The sequence below is a fragment of the Labrus bergylta genome, chromosome 4 (genome assembly GCF_963930695.1).
Source record: "Labrus bergylta chromosome 4, fLabBer1.1, whole genome shotgun sequence".
NCBI classification, from domain to species: Eukaryota; Metazoa; Chordata; class Actinopteri; order Labriformes; family Labridae; genus Labrus; species Labrus bergylta.
The window spans coordinates 26,361,721-26,375,959 of NC_089198.1; the positions used below are offsets into that span (position 1 = coordinate 26,361,721).

The following is a 14,239-nucleotide window of genomic DNA, read 5'->3' on the forward strand; positions in this document are numbered from 1 at the left end:
TACTGACTGTGTGGAGGCATGCAGACGTCAGGCGAGACAAACTGGCAGGATTAGAGATCTGGTCACCTACCAGCATCACATGGCTGCTGCACTCTCAAACCAGTCAGAACTTGCACAGACCAGTTTGCAGTGGGCTTTTTTTTGCATCGCAGCAGTAGAAATAAGTAAAGGCACTGCTAGTCAACAGCCAGAGCACTTAACGTCCTATTTGGACTACTACCGACATCCATTAGCGGAACACTTGTCAAATACAAGGCAGGCTTACATTATTCAATCACATCTTAGGCTTTTCATGTGAAGGAGTTTCAGATTCTCGCTCAGGCGAGCAGGCAGCGCTTCGTATTACATCAGGAGGAGAGAGGAAGCAAGGCTCGGCTGCTGTAGTTTTTCAGGCAGAGCCCCACTGAGCTGTCATGCTTAACCTAGTTCACAGCTCCAGCTCTGTCTGGAGGGGACTGCTGGTGGGGGAGGGGTACAAAGCTTCTCTCCTCCTCTCTTCTCTCCTCCATCTGCTTCTCTATCTCTCTGACTCTCTCTATTTCTCTTTCTATTTCCTCTCTTCATTTCCCGCCATGTAGCCAGGAATAGAAAGATAGTGTTGGCTCAGTGGCTTCAGTGCATCTTCAGACTCTATCTCTCTTTATTACTACCTGGCCATTTGTGATAAGCCCAAGGTCTGTTTAGGCTGAAATCCTGTAAACACATGATAAGAAATATCCATATTCCACACTGTGTTTTTCCTGTCTTCAGATGGCGCAGTTATTGTGGGCAACATCAGCCACCAAATCACTCTTGTTCTATTACTCAGATTCAACTGTGTTTTTTATTGTAGTAGAGGAGGAGGTTTGAGTTATAGCAGACATGTATGTTGTTGTTTTATGCACATCGGCAACAGCAGCATCTATAAATCCTAACATTTTACGATCTTTCCTGCAAAGACAGGAGTATGTAAAAGGTGATACCGCTAGCATTACGAGTTGAATGAAAAAAAAAAAAACACAAAACAGATGCTTGATTCTTTAAGTACCAGCAGCAGGAAAACTGACTTAAAATCACTTTTCACTTATATTGCATGTTCATTTTTGCGTTCGCATAAACTACGATTTGTTTTCAAATGAAACCAGTTCGGAGCTTAATTGTCTTTTTTGTCTCTCTTACAGTTACTACCTGTACACTTATGATAAGATGGTGGCTCCCAATGTGTCTCTGGAGAGGGAGGCGGAGATGAGCACTGAAATGCTTGGAGCGCTGCTCAAACACCACTACAGCCGCAGAGTGCTGGGCCACGATGAGCCGCCCATGGGTCAGTAATGAGACACACAATACTTTAAAATCTGTGTTTTCCACTTTGAAACTTGGGTCAACAATTAATTGAATTACTCTTTACTTTATTGTAGAATTAACGCATCTGTTAACAAGGCTATCTTTACCCAGTAGACTTCTCTATAAATTGATCAAATACACTACTGGAGACACAGAAGTAAAACATGTCTTCATGAGAGAAGTTGTAATTAACTTATCTTTGTACATTATATGGCTATTTATATTTATTAAATGGTAATACAGTGCTCATAAATGCTTGATCAACATCAAACTTATGTTGCTTATTTGTAAAGAAAGTAAAAAAATAGAAATAGAGGAGTAATATTTAAAAGTTTAGGATTTCTATTAACAGTGTACGGTTCTGTTGATGTCAATGATTTTGGCTCATGCATTTATTCCACACACGAACATGTCTGACTCATGCCCACTGTACAAACATGACACACATACAACAAGCGGTTTACATACACAGAGTACAACATAAAGCAGAGGAGACATGCAGATCATGTTAATGTAACACACTCAGGCACGTGCTTACTGTCAACACACAACCTACAGTAAAACTCCACACTGCGTACACACACATTAATGCACACACAGCTAACATTGTAGCCTGCAGGGATGCACATAATCATGCATTGACCTTCACAAAAAGACTCCGGGGGCACCTCACTATTGATGAACAAGAGGGGTGGAAATGGCAGTGACCTCGTCTCTCTGCTGTGTGTATTTTTTGTGTATACAAGACAAGACTGCATTAATAAGATATATTGCTAATGTTTGTATAGAAAGAGAGAGAGAGAGAATCAGAGTGGATTCCGTCTGCCATTATTACACCACTTCTTACTGCGAGGCTGTCTCAGGCATATCTCTCAGGCATTCTCCCCCTCCTCGGATTTTTCCTCTCCACCCAAGCTGTCTCTCTTGCCTCCACCCTCTCTTTCCCTGGCAGTCATGTCCATATCCTAGCTGAGTCCGTCTTCTGTCTGCCTCTTCCATCCATCCATTCATCCATCCTCGTCTCTTTCATCTCCACCTCTCTCTCAGTCTGCTGCTGTCACTTTCTCCCTCTCCCCCTCCTCCCCCTTTGCTTCCCCCTCCACCTCCTCCTCTTCTCTCCTTTTCTCTCATTGAATGCTTTCCTCCTCCACTTTCTGTGTGCCTTTCACTCTCTCTTTTGGCCCTCTCTCTCTCCTGCTTTATTCTTTTCAACTTACCACCACATTACCCTCTCCTGTTATTTGTGTGCCTCTACTATCCTGAATGTGTGCATGTGTGTGTGTGCACAGGCGCATGCCAGCTTGAGTGAGTAGATGAGGGTCCTCTCCAGTGCCAGACATGCTGTGTGCAGAGCATGCTGTATCCTGTCACATATATACAGCACGAGAACACAAGGCTGGAAAACACTGTTCTTGTGCGCCCTCTGTCATTCTCTTTAACTGTTCCTTCTCCCCTACTGTCTTTGAGCTTTTGCCTTCAAATGCATTGTCATTACTAGCCTACAAATACACATGTGAGAGTGGCACACAGCCTGTTTGATCCTTATACCCCATGATGTAGGTCCTAAAGGCAACAATGAGGGAACAGACCAGAGTTTCAGCAGAGTTGGAGTCCCTGCAGAGCAGCACAGCTTCTACACAAGGCCCTCTCTTCCCCTCTTTTCTCCTATAGATACATACAGAGAATCATTTTTGGTTGAATGTTTGGTTCCTTGGCTGTTGCCGTGCCGTGCCTGTTTGCTCACATTATAAAAGAGGTGTGAGCTTCTATGATGTTGTGGGAGGGTGTTACTTAGGCGTGTAGGCGCGAGTGTGCATCAGCTCGACTCGCACTTTCTGCCTTTAATCCACCTCCTCTCCCTTAAAAAAGAAAAAAAGAGAAATAATTTTTAAGAACTCCTATCTTCATGCTTCCTTTGCTCCCTCCTTAGATCTCCATGCATCTCCTCCCCTTGCTGCTGGCGCTGAGGAGGCCAAATCTCAACGTGCCACTGCTGCCTCGGCCACCGAGCGGGAATGCCAAACCCTGGCAGTTTCCATGGAGACAAGCAGCCCGAGCTGCAAGAAAGCCACCCGCAACCCCACCCACACCCCTCCTCCTCCTGCTTCGTTGTTGTCACCAGTAACGGAAGTAGTGGCTAAGGACACGGGCTGTGCATCGAGCAGCGCTGCAGTGGTGGTGGGAGGGCTGGAGGACGACAAGGACAGGATTGTTGTGGAGATCATGCAGATGTACAGCAAACAGCAGGAGAAGCTCAACTCCACCCTGCACAAGCATCTGCAGCTGGAAATGGTGAGTTGATGGTTGGAAAATAACAAAGTCCAAGATAAATGAGCTCCTAACAACGCCATATCTGTCCCCGCCTATTAAAAATGTCCTTGGCGTAGATGTGGAGGTGATGCTCACCTTCCAATGACCTCTCCATTTCACCAACCTACTGCATGAAAAATCCAGAACCTACTCTGTTCAAATGTTGCTGTCCGAGGGTTCTGCATTTAAAAAAAAAAGTCTGCAAACCCAGCTTGTGTAAATCACAATGTCTCACTAATATGTACCAGTATGGGATTCTAACAACTTTAACTTTTAGTTGAGCATATGGTATAGAAGGGACCTTCATCATATTACTGATTGATTGATTATTTTGGCCAGCAGGGCCACATTAAGCTTAAAAAGATGTCTCTAGTGTCATCAAACATGTTGCCTCCCTGTGGAAATGGTAACATATGTGGCATTTTTCTTGTTGGGCCAATAAAGTACGCCATTTTCATTGATGTGTCCCTAAAATGAATCTGTGTCTCCAGGAGCTAGAGGCATTGCGTGGAGGAGAAGCGGCGAGGCTGCGGGAGCTGAGTGCAGAGCAGCGAGAACTGCGCTGCGAGCTGGAGGCGGTGCACAGCGAGCAGGCGCGACAGCTCAGCCAGGCCCGCCAGGAACAGCTGGAGCTGGAGACGCGTCTGGAGCAGCTCCGACAGCAGGCATGTGCCTGCGAGCCAGGGACACAACGCCAGCAAGAGGCCCAGTACACTGCACAGGTATGGACATAGTGAGGCACACGCATGTATGCACATTAGTGATTATTGCATCAGAATGGTCTGAGTGAATCACAGTGACATATACAGTTTGTGCATTAGACACATCATTGAACACATGCCATTTTCATCTCAAACACATTACAATGCCAAAGCATCAATGCAGCTCTCCACATATCAAAACCAAGGATTTCCCTCGCATTTACCACCAGTCATCCACTGTTTTCAATCTGTTACCATAAAAATGCTCAGTGAAATATATAGACTTTTCACTGTAAATGCTGCACACTCAGCTTTCAGGGTGTGATGGACCGTCATTTCTAAACAACACTCTATAGACCTTGAGTAAGTTCTCAAAATTCCAAGTCAACATGTAGTAAATGCAAGCAGCATATATGTACCAGTGAGTGTAGATTCAAAGTAATCATATTTTAAAACTATTATAAATCTGCCCATCAGGTAGAGATCACTGAGTCATCACTCACATATTTCCTCTGGTGGTGGAGGGATGTGGTCATAATTCCTTTGTGATTGAGTGTTTCCTATCTAAACAATGATGTGTCCTTTCTGAGTCACTATGCTGTTAAAGTGTGTCAAAGCACACACTCCAGAGCCTTTGTATGGGTTACCAATAGTCTAAATCATTAGATCAGTTCTGTTGCATCAGCCTATGCTAAGGCACAGGTGATTTGATACATTTTGACAGGATTGCTATATGTGTCATCGTTACTCAAATACGATGTACAGTAAGTGTGTAGTGTTTGGCATCACATTCTGACATCTGGTGTTGTTTTAATGTCTCTTAGATCAAGTGTTGTATGTAGAGAACTGTAGCTTTGGTTATGACGACCCTCTAGCTAATTACTGTTCAGCTGATGTGAATCTCAATATTGTCAGTGTCTTTTAAGTTTCACCAGGAAAGAAGGACTGAGATGTAAAAAAATCTTTGCAAAGCTTAATGGAGTTTTGTATTGTGCAATGCTGAATCATTCCTTGTCATCACAGAGCTTTTAGTATGTCTGGAACCAAACAGCATGACTTATGACAGACTGTTCTTCAATGTGATAATCTGTTAGACTAAATGTCTCCTTATTTGCTGTAGGCATATGTTGACCTCATGTCTGTCTGTCTGTCTCCTCCCAGTTGTCAGAGCTGCGTCAGAGGCTGGAGCAGGCGGAGGCGGACCGGCTGGAGCTGCAGGAAGAGCTGCGTAGGGAGCGAGAAGCACGGGAAAAACTAGAGCGCACAATCTCGCAGCTCAAGCAGCAGATGGCCCAGTCTGGCACGATGGGAGGCAGCCCCTCTCCGCCTCTTACCCCTTCCACCGGACCCCCTAATGTCCACTCTCCGCCCTCCCCTTCTTCCTTCTCTGAGGCCCCATCGGCTGGCCAGAAGTAACTGCAAACCCTCCAGGCGCCTCCCCTCCCTCCATCATTCCTCTCCCAATCACCCGCCAACTATACTGACACAAACAAATCAGCCAGCGGCAGAAAAGAGCTTCACATCTCCTCCAGGCTGTTTTCAACTTGTGCATCACCCCCTCCCTGTTTTATTTCAGCATAGGACTGACTTTTGTTTGTAATTTAACATCACTTAAAAGAAAAATGTTATGTTGTTTTTATGCTTCTTTCTTTTGCTCCTTGCCTGTGTTCAAACAGTATTTAAAGTTTTTGAGGGGCTTGTATGTTTTGATTTTATTTATAATTTTTACCGAACAAACAGCTGCTTTACAGACAGGAGTTTGATCAACTCGACCCATCACCATTTCTTTCTCCCTCCCCAATTGTCAAACTCCTCTTCACCCCTTATCCCCTGCTCTGGACTCTGCAGCTAATGACTTGAGATGTCTGACTTCAGTTCAGACTCCAGACTTATCTCAGCTCCTCACTGATGTGAGGCTACTACCTGGCACAACAACTGGTGCCCACAGACACAAAATGGCACCCGGTTGCTGTGCCCATTCTCCATCTTTCTGTATGTACAGCCCAAACGCTCAATAACCAGCGACTGCAGGTAACTGCATGGACATTTGAATTGTTTTTTTTTCCGGTATGAAAACATAAGAGGAGTGTAATATGTAAAAAAAAACAAAAAAAAAACATCAAATCTATATGGAGAAGAAAGACCTTTACTGTACAAATAAGACAAATGTTGTAAAACCTCATGAAAATATGCCAACAGTGACGCTGAACTTGAAATGAGTGTTGAGTGTGATCCCCTAAAAGGTAGCTGGTTTGTAAATGAACTGGCCTGTTAGACAGTTGGTCCTCACAAAGACTACTTTTCCTCTTCCCTCTGCTGGGTAACACCTGGACTCTCCTGTTGTAGACCAAACAGTCTGTCAGTTGATCCGCCAGCTGCCCAGCGTCTCCTCTAACTCCCCCTCCTCTTCCCCCCTCATCAGAGGAGGCCTCACACCCTCCACCACTGTACGCTAGCAAGATTGCCCTCTGCTTGGAAACACCTCCATGCTGTTGTTTTTCACCCACTTCGGGCTGGACAGGAAACGCTGTATTGTTTTCAGGCTTGGCATGAAGAAGCTCATGAGCAGTGTTGTGCACTTCAGGCGCTCTCCTCCCCCAGAATCCCCTGGGAATGGAATGTGTCTGGACACAGGCGCTGTAGCTTTTCTAAGAAAGAAGAAAGGCAGAGTCTCACATGTGCGGGTAGCTGTGCTGTGAGTATAATACATACGACATTGACTGTGTCAGTGCAGTCCAGGCATTCAGGCAAAACAATGGCCCCAGCGTTCCCAGCAGATGATCAAAGCTCCAGTCTGCCCCTGTTTTCTGGGCTTCTCTTTTTTGTATGATCTGACTTCATTGTTGGCAGACGGTTTTATCCCCACCCTGTTCGACACAGCGTCTTCTTAGAATGTGGGCCACAGGTGAAAGCAGTTAGTCCAGTGTGGTTTGGGGCTCAAATTCAGCCCTTGCTTCACGTTATTCTGCCTGGCTGAACAAACAGCACCAGACAGGGAGAGGAAGCGAGGGGAGCGCTCAGGGGGGACTGGTGCACTCTTACCCGCGGCAGGCTGGGTGGCCCGAACACAAGAGGTACAGAGGGAACCCTTTTTGTTTTGTGCCGTCAGAATGGGGGCAGCTGTTGTTGTCTAGGGGCCTGTGCTAGCCCTCGGGTGAGACTGTACAGGAGCCCCCATTTCCCAACAACCTCCCACCCTCCTCTAACACAGAACAACCGTCACTAACTCACTCACTCACACACATAACCGTCCATCCATCTCCAGTGCAGGATCAGCTGGGGGTGTGCATTGTTTTATAGATTCCCAGGAGAGCGAGCAGGCGTCCAGCCAGAGGAAAAGAGGACTTTATTGTTTCAGTTGCCAGGCAAAAGTGCTTTTTATTGCCACAGAGGAGATCCCTGTAAGCCTGTGTGTGTGTGTGTGTGTGTGTGTGTGTGTGTGTGTGTGTGTGTGTGTAAATAATTGTTTAAAAAGAGAAGGGAGATCGGCCTCAGCTCAACTCTAGGCTTTTTTTATGCATCTGCTCTAAATGCAAATTGATAGACATTCCACTGTGCTCCATCCTGTTTGATGCAGAGTTTCTTACACACAGCTTCCCTTTACAATAACAGACTTTAAAGACCAGGCGGAGGACAGTTGTGATTTGTTGATAGACATGCAAGCAGGTGTAGGTGCAAGCCAGTAAAATCCAACCCATGCAGCAAATGTACACTTTACTGTTGTTCCATTTAAACCTTTATTGAAATTATGAAAGAAAATATTTAACGTATTAACTAAAGATTTATATTCACTTTGTAAATACAGTAGTCATTAATATATTAACTGTTCTTATATAAAAAAAATCTTCAAAAGGTTATATAAATTGGACCACATTTTGCTTTCTTTTTCTTAAGTGGTCTTTGCAGATATAAGAACTTGACCTTTGTCAAGTGCATACTGGGAAGTGAAATGCATGGTTTACTGAGATGTGATGCTGGACAAAATAGGAAAAAAAATGTTGTTACACACTTCCCCCTTTCTGAAATGTTTTTTTTTGTGTGGACTTTTCAATGTGTAATGTAACAAACTTCTATTCCTTCTTTTCTAAAAACCCTCTCCCTCAAGCTAAAATGAAGATTTGTTGAAGAAAAGGCATTTTGGAAAAAAAGAAAACAAACAAAAATGATTTTTTTTTTGTTTTGCATGTTTTGCTGCCCCTAATGTTTTGTGACACAGGGCCACTCTATCAATCTGTTCATTGATTTAAAAAAAAAAAAAAGAGTTTCCCCCCACATTACGCACAAAAACTATTGAGATGGCTCATATGCATGAACATTGATCTGTGCAAGTTTTATATCCTTATTGGTTTAGAGATTGGCTGAATATTGAGTCAGCATATGAAGAACATAAAATGTAGCCTCATTTGATTTGGAAATGATGTGAGTGTGCGGTTAAGAGAGAGGAGAGAGAGAGAGAGAGAGAGAGAGAGTGTGTGTGTGTTTGTGTGCGCGCCTGTTTGTTTGCTTCCTACATCTGAAGCAGCTTTGAAAAGGGAAAGAGTGAAACTTGTTCATGTTGTTCTGGACGTGTAGTTATATTTTCTGATTCTGATTATGAACCCATGTCTGGATGTGTTGACATCACTCAGTGGATAATCAGTGTTAGATTTATTGACTAATTATCATCATCAAAAAAATCATTGAAATGAATCACGAGCAGATAAATATATCTGCGTTTGCCATTTTACTTTGTGTGTAAGTCCCATTTTATACACAAGGGGGCAGTGTTTGGCTTCTCTGATTGTTTACCCTTATTGCAAAAAAAAAAAACTTAATGTGAAAGAAACGGGAGGAAACTTGTGACATGGTTTGCTGGGCCTTTTTGCATTTTGCAGTGTTATGAGAACTTGGATATGATTTGTACAGAATTGAACTGGTGTGACGTTTGCCCAGCCGATAAAATAAAGTGAACGGAGAAGAGATTTATCACCTGAACCACATTTGAATACTGAGCTGATGTATAACATCAGCCGGTAAATCTTTTTCCATTGTGTAAGACTGATCACACAGATCACTAGTTAATAAGAGGTACACCATGTTTAACTTTACACTCATCCTGTTATAGCTGAAAAAGAACATATATATATATATATATCATGCTTGGCTTAAAAAGAATCCCTTTCCCCTTCTTAACACTGTTTATGAAACATGAAACACAGTGTCTGTGTATGACCATTGCATACTACTTTGCCAATACTACAGTGTGATGAGACTTTTGTTCTTGCATGAATCGAGACACTGTTCTCCTACCTCATGTTGTGATATAAAAGATGTTTTTTAAGCAGAAGACACTGCATCTCTGTTTATCATTGATATTTACGAGTAAATTACATACATGTAAATGCTTTTAGCTTGTAAATAAACCCTGTATAGACAATGAACTTGGATCAAATTCAAGTAAAGTTCTGTAGTGTCAAACCAGTGATGTCTCTTGCCTTTCTTGTCTGTTTTTTCATTTATTATTTCTCTAATGATTACTCGTTTGTTGACAGTAGGATATTTTTTGAAGACCACAAAAGCTACACATGCGTCTAACCAGACAAAGCAGCAGAAGCAGTGATTAATGATTGAGCTCATTTAAACTCTGAAGACAGTGGTGAGCATAGAGTATCTGTAAAAGCAGTATATTATGAGCAGGGCTGAAACACAGTGGTGTGTCAAACAAAAGGAAATGTAACTTCAATTTTTGATCTTTGATTGCAGAAGATTTTCACAACAAAATAACATTTGGGCTGTTAGTTGTAATGATTTAGTTGAGTTCTTCTTGTCCTCTGTTACACTTTTAAGAATAGGTATTTGTTTTTATTTTAATTGCAGAAAAAAATGATCGCATGAAATTCGCCTTTTTTACTTCAATATAAAACATTCAACTTTCATCTAACTGACATTTCCCAGAACTTAAAACATAAACGGACACTACTAAACATTCAATGGGAGGTTTAAATTGAACACAGACAGCATTTTTTTTCACCTTTCTTAGAATCTGCCTCATTTACCTAAAAAGCTGTCAGTGACAGATGAGTATGATTTGAAGCAGCACTGCTTCTGTGCACAAGAGTGGTTCCCAAGTAAACTGACAGATGTAACATGAATTTACTTTAAGTTCACAATGATGCATTTTTAAAACCATAAGGGCTCCAAATGAAGAATGAACGTTTTAGAGGACTTGGAGTTAATGCCACACCTCAGCTCTGTAGGCTGCTGTCCTGTCCGGAGCTACCAAACATTAACACATTCATTGTTTTTCATTGAAATCGATAACAAACTGTTAAACCAGAATGTATCAGAATCAGAATCAGCTTTATTGGCTGTGTATGCTTACACACACAGGGAATTTGTCTTCAGTAACTGTGCTCTGAATGTACAAAGTTAAACATTAAACACAATGTAAGCAAAACACGAATATATACAAGGATAAATAAGACCATAGTGCAGTGGTGAGTAGTGCAAAATGCTGAGATGAACATGATAATAAATATGTAGTTATGTAACAGATCGTATGCAAATCATAGAGTGCAAATATTAAGGGTGAACAAACAGGAGAAAACCTAAATGTTCATGTCAACAATTTAACCTGTCAGCATCCCAGATTTTGATTACAGGGAAATACGCAACAGAAGATGACTGGAAAACTTAAAAATATATATATTTACTCATTTATGGACAAATCGAAATTGAACAATTTTAAAGAATTTAAATGAATCAAGTATTGCCTTTCTATTCATAATTAAACCATATATACAGTGTATATATATATATATATAGCCTGTACTGTATAGAATAATGTTAATATGGACCATACAATACAATTCTGATCTTGAATGTCACGAATATAAGTCAAATATGAATCTGCTTGATACCAATTTATTAAAAGATGCTAAAAGTGAATCATAAATCATAACAATGGCACCGTTCCTCATTTTTTTAGTTAAATACATTTCTCTCAAAATTACAAGTACAGACCTCATGGTGGATACAAATCACAACAGGTCTATTGATTTAAAATGTCTCTGATACTTGTCATTTCGCTACCTTAAATTTCTAACAAATATTGTTTCAATCCATCTGGTGGTAAATGAGGACATATTGTTACCAACTAATAGATCCATGGGCCATTTGTTAAGATTGAGTGACAATAATAAAAAGTCTACTGCAGTTTTCAGCATCTATGTCCACTATTTCTATACAGAATATGCCCTGTGTGTATTTTCACAGTGCAGTATTGTTCTGTCGTCCTCAGCCAAGCTAAATTTGTATCTCCACTCACAGAAGCTGTCGGGGGGAACTGCTGCCAAGCCCTGTGCAAGCTGCGGGGCTGGACAGACTGCACATAAAAGGACTGCTATCAAGGTGCTGTTGAGAAAGCTCAACCAGACAACGTTCATGGCCAGGTATGCAGGTATTCCCACAGGTAGCAAGAGGAACGCGGCAAGAAAAAACAGAAACAAGGCCCAAGTGTTCAGGAAAACATGTAAGGTTTGGTAAACAACATTTTTCCTGGAGAATGTTCTACTTTGGACTGTATTTTGGTCTTTCCATAACTGTGTGCTGCACCCAGCATGCAGTGCCGCATAGCCAAGAGATAGGAGGAGCAACAGGGCGACCTGCAGGGTATAAGAAGTTCTCAAGATCCAGCACTGATGAATCTGGTTGTAAGACACTTCCTCTAGGACAGGATTGAAGTCAGACAGCAGAAAGACGTAAAGAGCAGTTAGGTACCACAGGAAGCCGGTCACAGATAAGATGAAAAACATTCTGACCCCGGCAATGGTGAATTGCAAGCACTGAGTGAGAGTACAGAAATGGTCCAATCCAGCTAAGACTACAACAGGCAACTGCAGAGCATTGTAGATTTGTCCGAAAATTTGAACCAGCAAACACACATGAAACGTGGTCAGCTTCAAGCCCAGGAGGATGACATATCCGTCAGTGTGGAGATGGAACGTGGTGACAGAGAGGGTCAGGGCTGTCTCGATGACAGAAAGGGAAACACTGAAAACTCCCAGGAAGCTTTGGCAAATGTAGTTCCTCTGGATAAACACCAGCGTCCAGTTAAGCAGGCATTTTCCTCCCAGGCTGATCAGGATGGACGGGATGGGGATCATCATGGTGTTCAATCTGAGAGAGCTTCTGACCGAGTGAGCACCAGTCAATGTGGGCAATTATGAAGACTCATCTGTTGGAGAAGGGAAATTAAGGTTTTAAAATGTTTGATTTGTTTCATGGGTTTCTCTGTTGCATACAATGATGATTTCACAATCACATATCAAACCGGGAATAACTTCATGTTTGGTAACAGAAAAGACTAAACACAACAGAGACAAATCATCACCATTTAACTGGATATGGTGAAAGTGTTATTGCTGATGTTGTTTATTATTTTTACTTACGTATTCAGCCTGTGAAGCAAAACATTTAATAATTTTAAGATAATATAGGTAACCATCTGATAGATTAATACTCTCCTAAAATTCTCTCATCAGCTCCTGATGGAAATATCTGGTTTCTCTTTGTGTCCAGTCAAACCAAACTTTATTGAAGTTAACCAAAACTGTGATGTTGTGAGCTTTAAAACCGAAACAATGAGCTGATAGACAATCTGTAGAGCTGAGAGGAATTTTTGTTTCATTAGAGTAACCCTCCTCCCAAACAAGCAGTCATCTGATTAATTGGTAAAAAAGAAGAAGACATTCTTAGTCATTAAGTATTCAGAGTTGATCACTCAAAACCCCTTCAGGACACATTAGCTGTGGGTTGATACAACTTCAGTGAGTGACAACTTTTAGTGAACTGCAATGTAAAGAGGAGCCTTATACACCAACCCCCCTCCCCAGACCTGCTCACTTTCAACAATTGGAATAGAGCTTAAATAGACTCAAATCCCCAAACATCTCCCCTCTGCAAAAACAAAAATGACAAAAAATAAAAAATCACTCAAAGAGTAATTATTAAGAAATGATATGTTAAGGACCATCAAATAAAATTTTGGAAAGTCGTCTTTCAATAAATCCTTTCAGTTCAGACAGCTGGAATAACTAAACCAAAAGATGAACTGCTTCTTCAGCAATAATGTGATGTTAAGCTTCCCCAAATGCTACTCACTTAAAATTGATCAAACTTTCAAACCTTAAGGGGCGCTGATGGCGCAGTGGTTGGTGCACGTGTCCCATGTATGGAGGCTGTAGTCCTCCAATCGGACGACCCAGGTTCAAATCCAACCTGTGGCTCCTTTCCTGCATGTCATTCCCCACTCTCTCTCTCTCCCTGATTTACAACTCTATCCACTGTCCTATCTCTCCAATAAAAGCTAAAAAGCCATTAAAAAAAGTGTCAAACTTTAACTTCTGCTTTTTTGAACTGCCATTTCCGCTGCAGATAATGGGGAACTACACAACACTGAACAGCTAAATTTAAATCAGCTTAACATGGAAAAGTATCTATAGCGATGTATTATTTCACACTTTAGGTGAAATAACCATGTAAGGACTGATGTAGATCAAAGAGTTAATTATAGTTCAAATAACACACACAAGTTTTGACTTGACTTGTTAGTACACCTCAGAGATTTGCATACCTGCCATGCTGTACTGAAGCTCCGGTTCAGCAGCTTTTTTTGTGCATCCATATTATGAAAAAGCTTTTCTCAGAAGGCGTGGTTAAAAGTATTGCCATCCAGTAAGACAGCTTTGATCGAGATTTAAGAGTTCATTTAATAATTTCAGGTTTTATACAGTCCAGTTGGAGAAATGTAGAGATTTCTGACATAACACTGTTTGAAATAAATGAGAATGAGAACCTCAATTATTTGGCAAAATGACAAATGTTTTCATGCATGACTATAAAGAGCGATCAACATCTACTGCAGC

The 14,239-nt window shown here is 41.7% G+C and overlaps 2 protein-coding genes across 4 annotated transcripts in view; one reads left to right on the forward strand and one right to left on the reverse strand.

The window, feature by feature from the left end:
• The window catches only part of skila (SKI-like proto-oncogene a), a 33,567-nt gene extending 23,772 nt beyond the window's left edge, over positions 1–9,795 (forward strand). For both annotated transcript variants that reach the window (XM_065954245.1, XM_029277603.2), the window contains exons 5-8: positions 1,161–1,303; positions 3,254–3,615; positions 4,125–4,355; positions 5,496–9,795. In XM_065954245.1, coding sequence (XP_065810317.1) covers positions 1,161–1,303; positions 3,254–3,615; positions 4,125–4,355; positions 5,496–5,750 — 991 coding nt within the window. In that variant the 3' untranslated portion in view covers positions 5,751–9,795. The remainder of the gene's footprint in view (positions 1–1,160; positions 1,304–3,253; positions 3,616–4,124; positions 4,356–5,495) is intronic.
• Positions 9,796–10,654: 859 nt separating this feature from the next.
• On the reverse strand, positions 10,655–14,172 carry gpr160 (G protein-coupled receptor 160). Of its 2 annotated transcripts, none has more exons than XM_020635270.3 (2): positions 13,476–14,172; positions 10,655–12,549 (listed from the first exon to the last, which is right to left on the reverse strand). In XM_020635270.3, exon 2 carries the CDS (start codon positions 12,479–12,481, stop codon positions 11,555–11,557), a length of 927 nt encoding a protein of 308 aa, XP_020490926.2. In that variant the 5' UTR covers positions 12,482–12,549; positions 13,476–14,172; the 3' UTR covers positions 10,655–11,554. The 2 variants fall into 2 exon arrangements, with proteins under 2 accessions (XP_020490926.2, XP_020490925.2); XM_020635269.3 differs by having other exon boundaries at positions 13,500–14,170.
• Between the last annotated feature and the right edge of the window lie 67 nt (positions 14,173–14,239).